The following is a 16,394-nucleotide window of genomic DNA, read 5'->3' on the forward strand; positions in this document are numbered from 1 at the left end:
CTGGTTCTAAGGCATGGCTGGACTGGTCACAGTCTGACATTCACTGGGCTGTGTTTTCCTAGTGGGTAGAGTTACATGCCACAAAGGCAGAACTGGTCAGAATGTTTATTTTTTCATTTTTTCATTCAGGTATGACAAGCTATTCTTTGCTTCCTGTCCTTAGGTGGTAGTCACCCATGGGCACAGCCCACAGCTTGCTTTGGAAGGACTTCACCATCCTCTCTCATTTTGCCTCTGACTAAATTTGAAATATTTTCAACAAATGTAGAAGTATGCTAAAAAGTTTAGTTCCTGTGACAGAAAAAAATGAAGAACATATTATTACAAACACAGGGTAAATTTATTTTGGCCTATAAACGAATAGCTACAATGGCATTAGTACCTGCAACATCAAACTGCTTTTTTTGGAGGCAGAAATACAATTTAATGTCTGTGACTAGCCTTCTTTGGGTGATCAGTATAGAAAATTCCGTGTTCTGCTACAATGTTATTTAAATTTTTCTGTATGGTTTAGAGATATTTGGTTCTTATTTTTCTAAGGTCTTGAGAAGGGAGCTTTGGTTATTGATTGGATGTAGTTCCTCTTTCATATTGTATGCATTTAGCTATAAACTTTTCTCTTAGCATTGATGTAGCTGTGTCTCACAATTTTTGACGTTTTATATTTTCATATTCATTCAGTTCCATGTGTGTGTGTGTATTTAAATTTCCCTTAAGATTTCCCTTTTGATCCATGGGTTATTGGAAGCATGTTGTTTAGTTTCCAAGTATTTGGAAAATTTTCTGTTACCTTTATGTTTTGATTTCTAGTTTGAACCGATTGTGGTTGGAGAACATATTCTGTGCGATTTCAGTTCTTTTAAATTTGTTGAGTTTTGTTTATGACTCAGGATATGGTTTATATGTCCCATGGACATTTAAAAATAACAAAATGAATGTGTATTCTGTTCTTGGGTAGAATGTTCTATAATGTTGATTAGATCCTGTTGATGGTATTTGCTAAGTTCCTTTAAATCCTAGCTGATTTTCTCTCTATTCTGTCAATAGTTGAGAAAGGGGAGACATCTCTAACTATGACTATGTGTTTGTCTATTTATTCTTTGAGTTCTAGGAGTTTTTCTTTACAGAAACTCAGCTTTATTACAGGACATACGCATTTAGAATTACTATGTGTTTTGGTGATTGGCCATTTTATCATTATATAATGTCTTCCTCTGTCTCTGGTGATTTCCTTTGCTCCAAATTCTCCTTTATCTGGTATTAAAATATCCACTCCTGCATTCTTTTGCTGAACATTTACATGATATATTTTTCCCATCATTTTACTTTCAATATGCCTATATCATTATATTTGAAATGATTTGAATATATAGTCCTACAGTTGGGGTGGATTTGTACCATGTCAACTTTCTCTAAGCTGGAATCATAATTCCTTGAATTCCCTTTTCTGTACATTGGAGCTAGGATTTCCCACAATGGTGTGAGGGAAACAGAGAAGTCAAAGATAACTCCAAGGTTTTTGGTCTAATCGACTGGAATAATTGAGCTGTCAACAAATGAGATGAGGAAGACTATGTGGGGGGAAGTGGTATTTGGAACTCAGTTTTGGAAAGGTTAAAATGGTGGTGCATATTGAACATTTATGTAGAAAAGTTGCATAGGCAGATGGACATGCTGGTGTGGACTTCAGTGCAGAGGTTTAGGGAGAAATAAATTTGGGAATTATCAGTTCTGCATAGACATCTATTGAATGAATTAAATTAAATTAAATTTTGCAATTGGCAAAATTTGGAAACATGGAAAGAATGTCTTAAACTCCTTAGCTAAAGTGATTTGCTAAAGCTGTCATGTATTGTTTTAAAGACTTCAGTTCTGTATTTCAGAGAACTGTAAGTCAGTGTAATTTTTGTTTTTTTTTATTTTTATTATTTTTTAAAGATTTTATTTATTTATCTGTCAGACAGAGGTCACAAGTAGGCAGAGAGGCAGGCAGAGAGGGAGAGAGGAGGAAGCAGGCTCACCGCCCAGCGGAGAGCCAGATGCGAGGGCTGGATCCCAGGACCCTGAGGTCATGACCTGAGTCGAAGGCAGAGGCCTCAACCCATTGAGCCACCCTGGCGCCCCAGTTAGCGTAATTTTTAAAGAGTATGCTCTGCATTATCCTTTGACACTATACATAAAATAGCTTCTTTAGTACTTTCCTCATGTAAATCCTGCATGAAACCAATAGCAGCAAAGGACTATTAATTTTCGTTATTCTGATTAAAGTTCCTATATTCTAATTAATTTCTGTATAATCTAAGTGGTTAGAGACTGCTACCTAAAATTACCTAAAGCAAACTGCAATACCAGCTCACCGCTAATTAACAGGATGACGCTGGACAAATCTCGTCTCAGTTTCCAAGTATGTGTGAAGGGAGTTGTACAGCTCTTCATAGTTTATAAGATTGGGAATGGGGATTGATTTAAAGAAAAAGTGATCTCGTTTTTAGGTGAGAAGCTACAATAAACAAGAGTTATGATGTTGCTATGGTCAACTGACTAATGGCGACTGACTAAACAAATGGTGGAAAATATTTTAAAAAGTCTAGTTTTCTCTCAAACCTTTCGGTAAGAAAGAAGCCGCAAAGGCAAAACGCACATGCGCAAAGGATTACATCCGCGAAAAAGGCGAGGCTGGAAAAGAGATGCGGGGCGGACCTCCACTCCGGCTTTTCCTCCCAGCTCCGCCCCTTGGACTCTGCATGACGTCACGTAAACCCCGTACTTCCGCTTCCGGTCACTCACGTTTCTCTTTTTTCCTGTCTGGCTGAAAAGATGGCGTCCCGCAAGGAAGGCACCGGCTCTGCTGCCACTTCTTCCAGCTCCACCACCGGCCCGGCGGGGAAAGGCAAAGGCAAAGGCGGGTCCGGAGATTCGGCTGTGAAGCAAGTGCAGATAGATGGCTTGGTGAGTGGGGTTCCGTTTCCCCAGGCCCACGTGGAGAGCTCAGTCCTTAGTTCAGTCCCGCCAAACACGCTGCTTGGCAGTCTCCCCCTGGGCCGGCTGAGAGTAAGACAAGGTTTTCCCCTAAAATCTTTCTCTTTCATCTTCGCTTTTTGCTGGGAGGCGCAGCAGCTGTCTCTGCCACCTGTTGGGGGAGTTGAGGGCTGAGACAGGGAACAGAGGCTAGAGGTGTGTGACAGATTCTTGGGGTCTTGTTTTGAGATGTCTGGATTTGGAAAAAGACTCTTTAGGAGGACAAATAGGTGAAGGAGATGTCGAGAAGGATCTGCGAACCTAGGGCTTTTGGAAGGTAGGTAAACTTCATTACTTCTCAGCTGGGACCTGACATCCGTAACTTCCCAAGTGGAGATTTACTTTGCAGCCACTTCGGAGCCTGCTGGTTCAGCGTTTATCTGAACTACGTAGTGAGAATAAACATCTCTTATATTGGCTTCTCCTTTCCCTCTGTGAATGTTGTAGTGCCTCGAGATTTGGGTTTAGGCATCCTTCTATCAGGTCTCTGCTTTACATGGTGTAACAAGAGTAGGTAAAAGCACACTCCTGGAGCCAGACTGCCGGGGTTTGAGTCCTATCTCTAAAATTAGCTGAATGACATTAGTTAAGTTAATCTCTTTATACTTAGTTGTTTTGAGGATTGAAATTGACTGCATGTGTGTCAATAACTAGAACAGTGTTTGAGACATAGTAAGTTACCTAATTCCTTCAGTGTTATTATTTGTGTTTCAAGAAGTTACAGTAGTAGATCCTCAAGTTCCTTTCTTATGGCTTTAAATATTATTTATATTCTGATAACCTTTAGATTTTTATTTCTTGCCAGACTTGGTTTTTGCATGCCACTCTTAAATACCCCTGCCTTCTTGACATCGTTGTTTGGGTATCTTATAGGCATCTCAAATTTAACTTGACCAAAATAAGATTATTGCCATCTCCCCTTTCTTCCTCTCTCCCCATCCTTGGTCTTATCTTAGGCTCTCCTGTCTTAGTAAATGGAACTACCATCTAACCATTTATTTGAACAAGTTAGAAAACCTAGGCAGTAATCTACATTTTCCCCCTCAGCAAATCCTGTTGGTTCCACCTCCGAAATATATCAGATTCATCTGCTTCTCATCTATCTGTGTGCGATCAACCATATCCACTTGGAATAAAATACAGACTTTTTATTATCTTCTTAAGGTCCTTGGACTCTTGTCTCTTTCTCCAGACTCACCTCCTACTTCATTCTAGGCTTCATTCACAGGTATTTTAGTTGTTTTCTCTTCTTGAAATACTCAAGTATTCTTCCTCCTTGGTGGCTTCTTTTGATTCTTTAGGTCCTTGGCTTAAATGCTCCATGTTAAGAAAGGCTTTGCCTACCAGCCCTGTTTAATGTAGCTCCCTCCCCATCATCCTCCATCATACCACTCTGTTTCATAGCATTTTCCACTGACTGTAACTGTCTTATTTGTTTTCTTGTTTGACTCCACACCAGAATGTAAGCTACTGATGGCAGGCAAGGGACTGTGCTTTTTCACGTGTTGTTTCCAATGCAGAACCTTTTAACTGATACATAGAATAAATATAGAATATATACAATAAATATACAATAAATGAATGAATAAAACATTTTGTTTTATTTTTTAAAAAACTTATTTATTTACTTTGGGGGATGTGAGCAGGGTGTGGGGCAGGGCCGGAGGAGAGGGAGAGAAGGAGACTCCCCAGTGAGTGTAAGCCAGCCATGGGGCTTGATCCCACGACCCCAAGATAATGACCTGAGCCGAAATCAAGAGTTGGACCCTTAATGACTGATCCACCCAGGTGCCCCTCATTTTTGTACTGCTCCTAGTTCATGTCCTGATATCTTTTATAGATTGTTCTAATGGTATCTTGACTTGTTCTCTTAGCCCTGTTCAGTCTATTATTCATTCTTCAATTAAAATATTTCACTTACTGTGAAAGTTTAGATCTTGTTAACTTCCTTCCTGAAATGTTTACAGTGATGTTGCAATGAATTCAAGGCCTACCAAGATTTTAATATCCTGCTACTTCCAAACCTCATAGGAAGTATACGTTCCAGCAACACAGGACTATTTGGTTAGTCTGATGTTTAATCACATTTGTTCCTGGCATCTTGTTAGTGGTCAAGACCTGTTTTTCTTCTTGTATTGAACCTTTCCTTTCTTGCCTTTGGTTCTGCTTCACCAAATCTCTTGTATCTTTAATATCACCTTCCGCTTAACATGTGAACATTGTCAGGACTTTGTTTAGTTCTCTTATTATGATGTTTAGTTCTCTTTTTCACTTAACAGCTCTATGTTCCATTCTTAGTTTCCACTTTTTTTCCTCTTGAAGTTAACGGTTAAAGAATTATCTGTATTTGTGGTTTTCCATTCTTTATTCAATTCACTGTTGTTAGAATCTCCATCACCAATAATTCTCTGATTTAGGTTTTAGAAAAATCATTGATAGCATTCGCAAAGAACTATACAGAATATCAAAATATATCACACATGCAAAATAGTATCTATGATACATAATTTAAGTAATCACAAAATAAACGAGTTACCTGCCATTCAGCGTGAGAAATAGAACATTGTGAGTATCTTTGAAACCTCTTCCCCTATTTCATCCTTTCCTCCTATCCCTAATCCCCACCCTGTAATCACCATTGTGAGCTTTTAGTTCAGGGATTGGGTTTTCTTTATGGTTTTACCGTACAGAGTATTTCTAAATAATTTGTTTTGTTTTGCCTGTTTATATTAATAGTATGAATGAAATATGAATTAGTACATGTTCTCCTGTGTCTTGAGTCATATATGCATATCTCACATTGTTTTTGAGATTAGTCCATTCTAGACTGTAGCTATAATTCATTCCTTTTCATTACTATAGAGCACCTCGTTGTATGAATATGACGTAATACTCCTCATCTGACCATTAATGGACAATTAGTTGGCTTGTTTTTCCTGTGTGAAATAGTATCTCCCCAGAATCTTTTAATTGTCTCTTCCATTAGACTTGCCAATGAGATTTTTACTCCTGTGTGGACTCAGTGCTCAGTGTATCTGTCGGAATGGAGGAGTAGTTCTTCATTGCACTCAGGTGATCTCATTGTTCCTAGAAAAGAGCAAACTAATCTTTCCTGTTAAACTTTTCATGTAAAACCCATGTCATTCCCCCAAATCAGTTTGAATCTTACCATGGATCAGCGAGACAAGTGGAATTAGCCTCATCTGGTACCTTGTTAGAAATTCAGTATCTCAGAATCTTAGGTCCCTGTCTTGATCTCCTGTATCAGGTGATTTATAGCCTATTAATATTTGAGAAGTATTGTTCTGGTCCACATTGATTTCTTCCTTTGTCTGAACTTTTTTTTTTTTAAAGATTTTTATTTATTTATTTGACAGAGAGAGATCACAAGTAGACAGAGGGCAGGCAGAGAGAGAGGGAAGCAGGCTCCCTGCTGAGCAGAGAGCCCGATGCGGGACTCGATCCCAGGACCCTGAGATCATGACCTGAGCCGAAGGCAGCGGCTTAACCTACTGAGCCACCCAGGCGCCCCCCTTTGTCTGAACTTTTAATGATGACAGCATGTATCGCTCATCTTGGCTCATGATCATAGACTGTTCATTAATGGTTTACTGTTTATTTTTCTTTTCTGAGATAATTTGAAGACAAAATTGTAAAATTTTTTAACAAGATTTTATTTATTTATTTTAGAGAAAGTGTGCGTGCATGTGCACAAGCAAATGTGGGGAAGGGGCCCAAGGGGAGGAAGAAGGACAGACTGGGGGGAGCGCTGAGACTCGAGCCAGACTTAAGGCTTGATCTCTACCCAGAGACCATGACCTGAACCAAAACCAAGAGTTGGACACTTAACCCACTGTGCTACCCAAGTGCCCCAAATTGTAAAATACTTGTATCTTTCATAGTGCTTAAAACTAATTACCATTGAATTTATTTCCTTTTAAATTTTGTTTTTCTCCTTATGTAAAAAGTTATCTTACAGTTTACAATTGTTAGCTACCTCATTCCTCCTTTATTGGATTTAAGGTAAAGTATGTTATTAATAAGTGAAAAAGTCAGAGTTCCATATACTTTGTCATTTAGGTGTGATTCACATGTTATCTCACAAGTGCTTTCCAACTGCTCATTGACCCTTTTATCACCCAGTTGGGCCCTTGTTACTGTTGAAATTCTCTTACTTATTTGTTGCTTGTCTTCTCACACTAAAATATCAACTTCCTGAGAGCAGGACCAGTGTGTCAGGTTTGTTCACTGCAATACTAACAGTGACTGACACATAGAAAGCCTTCAGATACTATGAATGAATTAATACAATTCTGAGTACAAGAAATTTTCTTGAAAATGAATCATGAGGAAACTGGGTCAGTAAATGCTTTGTAGAAATGGTGTGTTGGTGAGAAACACAAGAAGTGAGGCTGGGAGACCAGTGAGCTTTATAAATTTGCTCATATTTTTTCCTTTTTTTTTTTTTTTAAGCATCTATGTCTTATCTATAAGAAAAATTGCTAACGTTAATTGAGCACCTGCTGTTTACAAGACCTTGTGAAGGAAAGTTTGGTTAGATTATGTCTGATTCTCACAACAGCTCTAAGGGTAGATGTTACCTGCCTTACCTCGTGATTATTCAGAGCTGATGAGAAAATACTGGTGGAAGTGCTTCGTGAACTGAAAGGAATAATTCAAATTTGTGAAGGGCTTATACTACACTATGACATACATCATTGTGTATTTTGTGTGTGTGTGTGTGTGAGAGAGAGAGAGAGAGAGAGAGAGATAGTACACGAAGTTCTAGAGACTGTATAGTAGCTTATGGAATGGAAGCTCTCATCTAAAATCCAAGTCTCAAGTAGAATACAGTTTGGCCTTTTATTGTTTAAACAACAAAAAAATTATGTGGCTCTTGGCTCCTCCTTTCAGCCTTCAGTAGAGAGTAAGTTGCTTCACATGTGTGGGTGTTTCAGTCAGCTAACTTGAAATTCTTTCAAGCACCAAAATTTTTACATTTTAGCCATTCTAATTGTAAATCTTTCTGAAATGTGTTAAATGTGTTATGTAAATTACTGCCTGTTTAGTCAGAGAATATTGAACACAGATTTAGCCATGTTTTGAAGACTTAATATTATCTTTAAGAACACAATTTGTTGGGGCGCCTGGGTGGATCAGTGGGTTAAGCCGCTGCCTTCGGCTCAGGTCATGATCTCAGGGTCCTGGGATCGAGCCCCGCATCGGGTTCTCTGCTTGGCGGAGAGCCTGCTTCCCTCTCTCTCTCTCTGCCTGCCTCTCTGTCTATTTGTGGTCTCTCTCTGTCAAAAAAAAAAAAAAATCTTAAAAAAAAAAAAAAGAACACAATTTGTTGCCCATATTGGACAGTAGTCCTGGAGAATCTCTTTGAGTGTTTACATCTGTTTATTTGTAATGTCACCTGTCTCTGAGGTACCTTGAGGAATTTGTCTTTCAAGTTGGCTGTCTTTTTTTTCTTGCTGTTTTTGTTGTTAAACTTATATGTCTTTTACTCCTTTTATTTCTAGCCTCTCATTTGCTATGAATGGTAACCCAGATAAGCAATCTTGTTAGCATTATTTATTTTTTTTAAAGATTTTATTTATTTATTTGACAGATAGAGATCACAAGTAGACAGAGAGGCAGGCAGAGAGGAAGGAGGAAGCAGGCTTTCTGCTCAGCAGGGAGCCAGATGCAGGGCTCGATCCCAGGACCCTGGGATCATGACCTGAGCCAAAGTCAGAGGCTTTAACCCACTGAGCCACCCAGGCACCCAACTGTTAGCATTATTTTTAACATGAGACTAAATACACTCTGAATGAGGATTAAATTGAATATGCAGTCTCAATTTTGACCACTTAGTTATATTTTTGTTTTGACAAGTAAGTTGTTACTAATTGTAAGTAGTATTTTTTTATAGTAGATAAAAACATCTGACAAATGTTATTATATCCTAGGATCTCCAGGAGCTGATAGAACCAGTTATTAGCTGGATTACATATATGATTCAGTCACTCCTAGAAGCTGAGTGGCTTTTCTGGGGCATAAGGTGAATTAATTCTAGAGTTCAGACTCAAATCACAAATTGCTGTCTTTGATTCATTTTGCTTTCTGTTATTATAACTGCTTCATACATTGTAAGGACTCAGTAGATGTTAGCTCTTACGATGTGCCAGGTACTATTCAAAATACTTTATCTGTATTATAGAACTGAAGCTATATAACAACTCTGATTAGGGAACCATTATTATCCCCATTTTACAAAGGAGGAAGCTCATATACATATAGATTATGTGATTTGATGAATGTCAGGGTAAGGGAAATAGAAGTAGTGTTCACAAAAGCATTAATCCAGTGTTTCTTGCTCAAGCATCAGAAAGTGTATTTTCCAAAACTTAGGTCTTTTACACACTTAAAACTTTAAAATGTACAAGTAAGCAAATATGTCAGAATCTTTATCTTTAGCAGTCTGTCATATTTTGAGAAGAAGATTTGTAGCTAATAGCAATCAATTTAGCAAATATTTTCATTTGGAAAAGGACAACTTTTAGCCAGTGGGTTTTACAGATACAAGGTATTGGGGAATCAACATTGAAGAAAATAGAAGGTAAGCTAAAGAGAATTGAGGAGTACTGGTAGGTAATCTTAAGTAAGTCAGTTTACTTGCCTTAGTGTAGGCAAATCTGTCTGTCTGACTTCTCAGGATGCTTTTAATATTCATATAATCCTGGAGACATCCTGGAATTTGTACCTTTTCCTTAAGGTCAGAGGTCTTGTTGAAATCTATTGCCTTTTTGAGAAAGCTTTCTGATTGTGCTTCCTGTGTTTATGGCATATACATCAGTGATGATGAACTGTATTAATGTTGTTTCTTGTAGCTATCTTGGGATAACTTAAGGAGCATAGCATATGTAGTATTTCTCATGGGGGAGATGATTTAATAAGTCAGTTAGCATCTCTGGGCCTTAGTTTCTTCTTTAGTATGAGGATAATGCATGCCCTTCCTGCTGTAATGAATTGAAGTTTAATATAAATTATTTTTATTGATGTTTAATTATTGTAGTAACAGATTTAGTAGTTGGTATTGATTTTAATAGTTAGAGTGGGATTCCAAACTCAATGCTTTACCAAGTAAATGGAAGATAATGAAAAATTTTAACTTAGCTTATCTGGTTCAGAAGAAATTGCACATGTACTCTTCACATGCCTATTTTGATATTAAAGGGTACGCGTGCACAGTATTTACTGGTTTCTTTTCTTGTCACCTTTGGGGTTCCACTAGCTCCTATGTATTATAAATTCGGATCTTCAGCTTAATATCCGAGATTTCTAGAGTTTTGCTGAGCAACACCAGGGATCTTAAGTCTTCCTCGCATTTTCCTGGACTTTGAGGTCAGTCCTAGCTTTGATAGTGGGGAAACAAGCTTCTACAAAGCATTAGCCTTTGTTTGGGGTCTTTGCCAGGTCTTATTTTGTGGTCAGATGCTCTCACTTGTACTTTACCACGTCTACCCTAGTTCCTTAGATGAAAACTTCCGATTTCAGCACTTACACGAAAGCTTGGTTGCATTTGCTTTTCTCTTGGAGATTAGTTCATAATTTTTCTTTTGTAAAATACTGAAATTATGGTACTTGGATATTATTTCCTTTGGCAGTGAATGAGAAAATACACCTAAGGAGAAAATAACTTTATTTTTCCCCATAAACTGTTTGTAGAAGATCATTCTGTAAAATGGTTATATCTGGTAAAGATTAGATTTAAGAGCAAAAACTACAGTGTAATGTACGTCTCCATCTATATGGTGACAGACTGTTCTTGTTTTGTTAAAACTGAAAGAGCTGAAAGGGACACCAGTGTATGCAAGAGCAGTACTCTATTTTTGCTAATGTTGGCACCAAGCCCAAAAATAGAGGAGAAAAAATTGATTCAGCAAGAGTGGTAACTCAGTATTAACTTAGTCAAAATATAGAACTTTTTTACTCTTTGAGTTCGAATTTGTCAGCTGTATTTTGGCACAATATTTTAAGACTTTTGTTTTACTCCAAATAGTACTTTAAACACCACAAATATTCATTGTATCCTGATGATTAAATGAATGTTGTTTTCTTAGTATCTTCTATACCTTTATCCCTGTCTGCAACTAGTTGCATATGGGACAATAGTAATGTGCTAAAGTACAATTTTTTAAAAACAAAAACCATATGTCTTCATTGTAAGGGAAGTTTGGAGAAATTGAGCATGCATGCACGCGTGCTCGCGCTCTCTCTCTCTCTCTCTCTCTCTCTCTCTCATTCACTCTCTCTCTCTCTCTCACACATACACACCAACCAGAAAGAAAATAACTTGGTTTAAAAACTCATAACATGAGGGTGGGTAGGATAGCACCATTAAAATTTGGGTGTTTACTTTTCTAGTGTTTTTCCTGTGCTTTAATAAATACCTATAATTGGAGTTAATGGCTTAAAGGTTACGCATGCTTGTAAGCATGTTGCCAAATTGCTCTCCAGAATAGTTGTATAATAGTTTATTTTCCCGGGTATAGAATATTAGAGTGCTGCTTCTTGGCACCATTGCCAAAACAGTAATGATCTTTAAAAATCTTAGTCTTTATTTTTAAAATTAAAGGTGTCTGTTAGTATGCTAACATACTTGTTGCGATGATTCAAGTCAGTACAATATTTCTTGTCCTTTGTTAGTGATACCATATCTGCCCAAGTCACCCAGGCTTCTGGTATCATCTTTGATTGTTCTGTAGGGTTTCCCTTGGATTCTCTTAGGATCACTTACATATTTTGTGAGTCTATAATTGTGTTGTCTGCACTATTCATTTCTCACTCTCCTTTCTGAATTATTGCAGAAGTCTCATGTGGCTGGACTTACAGATTCTCTTTTGTATTTGGCCGTCACACACAATGCTGCTGAGTAAATAGTTATTTTAAAGGACAGCTGTAGTCCTAGAATATAGAAACTCTGGAAAATCCCCATTATAAAAAATCAAACTTGATAACCTGACTGAAGATCTTTACCTTCTGTTTTTAGCCTCCAAATGAAGGCTCGCAGGTAACCATTTTCAAGTTTGGTTTAAGGATAGCCTTTAAAACAATTAAAACCAAAATATTTTCCTTTGAATAGAAGAAAACCCCTGTTTTACATTTACATTATGCAGAAATGTATAATCTTCAGTTCGATTCTGATAGACCTCTTGAGAAAGAAGGTGAATAATCACCTTCCTCTGGTATTACTGTGGTGTGCTTTTTAAAAACTGAAGTCTTTTTAGTATAATAACCCTATTTAATTAAACAGCCATTTGGGTACCTAAGGTACATAAATCAAAAAGCAAAAAAAGAGTATGTAGTGAAAAGCTCTCACTTTTCATTCCTGTCTTTAACCACCATCTTTCCAGAGGCAGTCACAGTTACTCTTTTTAATGTTTCCTTCTGGACTTGTTTTAGCAAGCACATTCTCCTGTGAAGGAAGCAGAAACAGACTATAATTGAAGTGCCCCCAAATCACCTAAAGGTTTTCTAATTAAGCAGTAGTCCATGCTTCTCAATATAATAGACTTCAAACATGTTAGGAGTAGATAGCTCATAACAGTTTTGAAATTTTTTGGTTTGTTTTGTAAGAGAGAGGAAATTAATTTTGTCTCAGCAGAGTTTTTTTTTATCACTTATTTTACTTTGGAAAAATTACTTTCCAGCTGTATGTGGGAAAATTTGTAGATCGGTTATGTATATTGAGTTGGTAAAGTAAAAACTAAATGTTAAGAATAAAATATCCTCATCACGTAACATTTAATTCAGATTATACATTTGTGTATTTGATTACATCATTGAACCATCATTGAACTATCTCATGACTAATTTTTATGAGGAGAATTTCTTGAATTTCTTGAGACTTTGCCCTTTTCCTCCATTTCCCAACAATTATTAGTTGATTTAACTTTTAAAATTTTGGACCATTGATGAGCATTAGATCCAAGAGAATAATAATAAAGTATGCTCTTTCAACTGAAATATTATAGAAGTGATATTGATTAAGTGTTTTTGGAGCATTGCAACTAATCCTGTATGTGTCAGGAGCAGATTTTTTTTTTTTTGCTATTGAAGTTACTTAAATTTCTTTCACATCAAAACTGAACAGCAGTGATTTAAATCCTATTTATTATTTGACTCAGCCAGTTATGAAATGGAACCCCTATCCCACTTGAGCCATAAAATGTGTTAAATTTAAGACTAATGCTGCTTTCTGCTTTTTGAATTTACATTTTGGCAGTAAGTACCTTCTTTGTTCAGTGTTAGAAAAAAATCATCTAGGCTTAACCAAATAAGAAAACTGCCAAGTTTACAGATCAGTCAGTGAAAGAAGCCAGAATTAAATGAAAGTCTAGTTATTGACTTTACAGAATATGCTAAGGGGAGATTCTGTGGCGTTACAGTTTCTTTGAGACTAAAATTCTTCTATGGTAATAGCTGTTCTTTGACAGTGATTGATGTGAGAAATTCAGGCTGTGGACCTTACCTCCCAGAATCTACAAAACTGGAATGAAGCCAGCCTAGGAGTCAGGCATCCTGCCTGACCTCTTCTCCAAATGGCCAGCAGACTTTTAAGACACTGTTGAAGTGGATCTAGTCTTTATTTTTAGCAGGATAATGATGTTTTTAAGAGAACCTGCATGCATAAACACACGTATACACCATTGTTTTGAGTAAAGACCATTTACTCTCAACTTTGACTTTTTGATGCAGATTTTAAAAATCTTGTTTTGAAATCCTGTGGTATTGGTTGTCATAAGAGATAGCTCTAGATCAACATGACTGATAAGTCTTATTAACAAAACTGGAAGTTTGGTGTCAGGTGGTTGATTTTTCATAAGTTATACTTACATCTTAGACTGAAAAAAAAAATCTCTGAGGAATAAACTGAACATTCTGGGAAGGCAAGTGTCAATGCCATGAAGAGACGTGGCATATTCTAGTCACTCACTTATTTGTTGGATAGGTGGATGGATGAGCAAATGGATTAGGTGAAATGTTTATTATAATAGCCTAATGTGTTACTGAGAATTTACTAGGCACTGTGTTCTAGATACTTCGGGTGGATTATTTTTTAATCCTTGTGACAGTGTTGTGAGATAGGCACTGACTGACTTAATCTCCGAGGAGATAGGTGAGGCTAGGATTGTTAAGACACCTCATGTAAGGCCACAGAACTGGCAAACTTTATTTTGGATTCCAGTGCTCCAGCCTCTCGACTATGCCATATAATTTTCCTGTTTGTACAGACCAGAGGTTCACATTTGTGTGTACAGTCAGAATTAATTTTTAAGCTTTTATACTAAAGCTTTCTTTCTCACTTGAACATTATTTTTTCCACAAAGAAATAAAGGTTAGTTCTAGAGTTACTATGTACAACAAATGGAAGACAGCAAATCAACATTTGAATGTTGGTGCTGGGCTCCCTCACTGGATAAATAATTCACTTTCTTGCCTCTGTCTTACAGAGCTTGTGATTTAAAGTGGGGTCCTTTTGGGGCACCTGGGTGGCTCAGTGGGTTAAAGCCTCTGCCTTCGGCTCAAGTCATGATCCCAGAGTCCTGGGATCGAGCCCCACATCGGGCTCTCTGCCTGCTTCTCTGCCTACTTGTGATCTCCGTCTGTCAAATAAATAAATAAAATCTTTAAAAAAAAACAAAATAAAGTGGGGTCCTGTTGCTGAAATAAGTTTTTTACCTCTCTTAAAAATAAAATGTTCAGATTGGAATCAGAGCTTAGAGAATAGGGGTTTGACCCCATCTGTGGAGTATGCCTGTCCTCTCCTGTAGAAGCAGCATAGGGTGGTAGAGGAACTGTAGCCACACAGTTTGGAGTTCACATCTATTGAAATACTGTCGTATTTTGAAAGAATTCATATCAGTAATGTAAATTAAGAAGTGTTTGATTATAAAGTATGAATGTTCAACTTTTGGACATAGGAAAGAATGGTCTACCTGCTTAATGTTACAGCTTCTGTAAACCAGTGCTACCTAACTCAGTATGGGTATGGTTTGTGAGCTGTTCACTGTCTGTATGAGATAAGCACAGGATTGTGACTGAGTGTTTAGAAACTTTTATAGCAGTATGTTACTGCTGTGATAGCCAAGAGCGTGATCCCTGGGCTTGTATTTTCTCTTCTTTAAAAAAGTCACTTTTCTTGTAAGTTATTTTTTTACTATAATATTGGTCTGTGAGGGACTGGAAGAAAATGAGTTCTTCATCGCGGATAGTCTGAGAAGCCCTGTTACAAACTATTTGCATACCTGTTTTAGCTAATGGCATCTTCTTGTAACCAGAGTCTAATAATATTTAATAGAACCGTATATAAAATACTACTGTGATTATTAAGTACCACTAGATTTACCTTTTCATTATTGGCTTTAGTGGTAAAACATTTAAATACTTTCAATATTTCTTTTTATCTAGGAGCTGTTTAAAAAAGATGAACAAGTGGATTTAGTACACAGTACTGGTTGCAGCCTCTGAACATTCCCTGTAAATTTGGCTTTATATAGGAAGGTTAAAAATGATGGTGTATTTCCAGCAGTTTAAAACTACTTATGTCCGTAATTTTAATTGGGCTTTCTTTCAACAGATCCTTTTTATGGCTACTACAGGGACGACAGTGGGAAATCTGCTGCTTTTCTTGGTGAAGATTTATTGCTGTTAGTTTGCTCCAAGTTTGAATTGATGTTTTTGCTGATTTATAATTGGCTTATGTTAGGCTTCTCTTAAACAGATCTCTCTGCTTGTTGAAAACCAGTCTGTATATCCAGAAGTTACCTCTTTGACCTTGGTGGCGTGTACATGTGAATGTTGTCCAGTCATTTGTGTGTGTGAGTGCAGTGACATCTGTGAATAGAGGTGAAGAGTAACCATATCAACAAGAGATTAGAATTTAAAGTCGGTGGGTGCTCAGGCTTATAGTTGTATTTTTTTCATTTTCTCCTCCTTTCAAAGCCACTTATTCACCGCCCTCCTTTTTAACATACCTAAAAGAACATGCTAAAATCAAGATACATCCCCATCATTTTGTCAACTCACTAACGTTGTCAAAAAGAAATTAATGGGGGTTTTTGGGTGAAACTTGATGTGGTAAATTGTTGTAATTGCTGGATTTTAAAATCTTTTGACTTTTTCTTAACGTTTGATAGTTTTTGAATTGAAAACAAATACATGCTTATTATAACTAAATAATAACAAAGATTCATAAAAGATATGTCCTTCCATACCATTCTTGTTTGTGTAAACATAAAAGCATAACTGCATGTATATAATAAATGTTTATTACTATTAAGTTTTAAAACTGTAACCCTTTGTGTGTTGTGGCTCTTTGGGACTCT

At 37.0% G+C, this 16,394-nt stretch overlaps 1 protein-coding gene across 2 annotated transcripts in view; it reads left to right on the top strand.

The window, feature by feature from the left end:
* Nucleotides 1–2,790: 2,790 nt before the first annotated feature.
* EIF3H (eukaryotic translation initiation factor 3 subunit H) overlaps nt 2,791–16,394 on the top strand; it is a 107,017-nt gene continuing 93,413 nt past the window's right edge. For both annotated transcript variants that reach the window (XM_045978336.1, XM_045978326.1), the window contains exon 1: nt 2,791–2,949. In XM_045978336.1, the coding sequence (XP_045834292.1) occupies nt 2,818–2,949 (132 nt within the window). In that variant the 5' untranslated portion in view covers nt 2,791–2,817. The remainder of the gene's footprint in view (nt 2,950–16,394) is intronic.

This window comes from Meles meles, chromosome 1 (assembly GCF_922984935.1).
Source record: "Meles meles chromosome 1, mMelMel3.1 paternal haplotype, whole genome shotgun sequence".
Taxonomy (NCBI): domain Eukaryota; kingdom Metazoa; phylum Chordata; class Mammalia; order Carnivora; family Mustelidae; genus Meles; species Meles meles.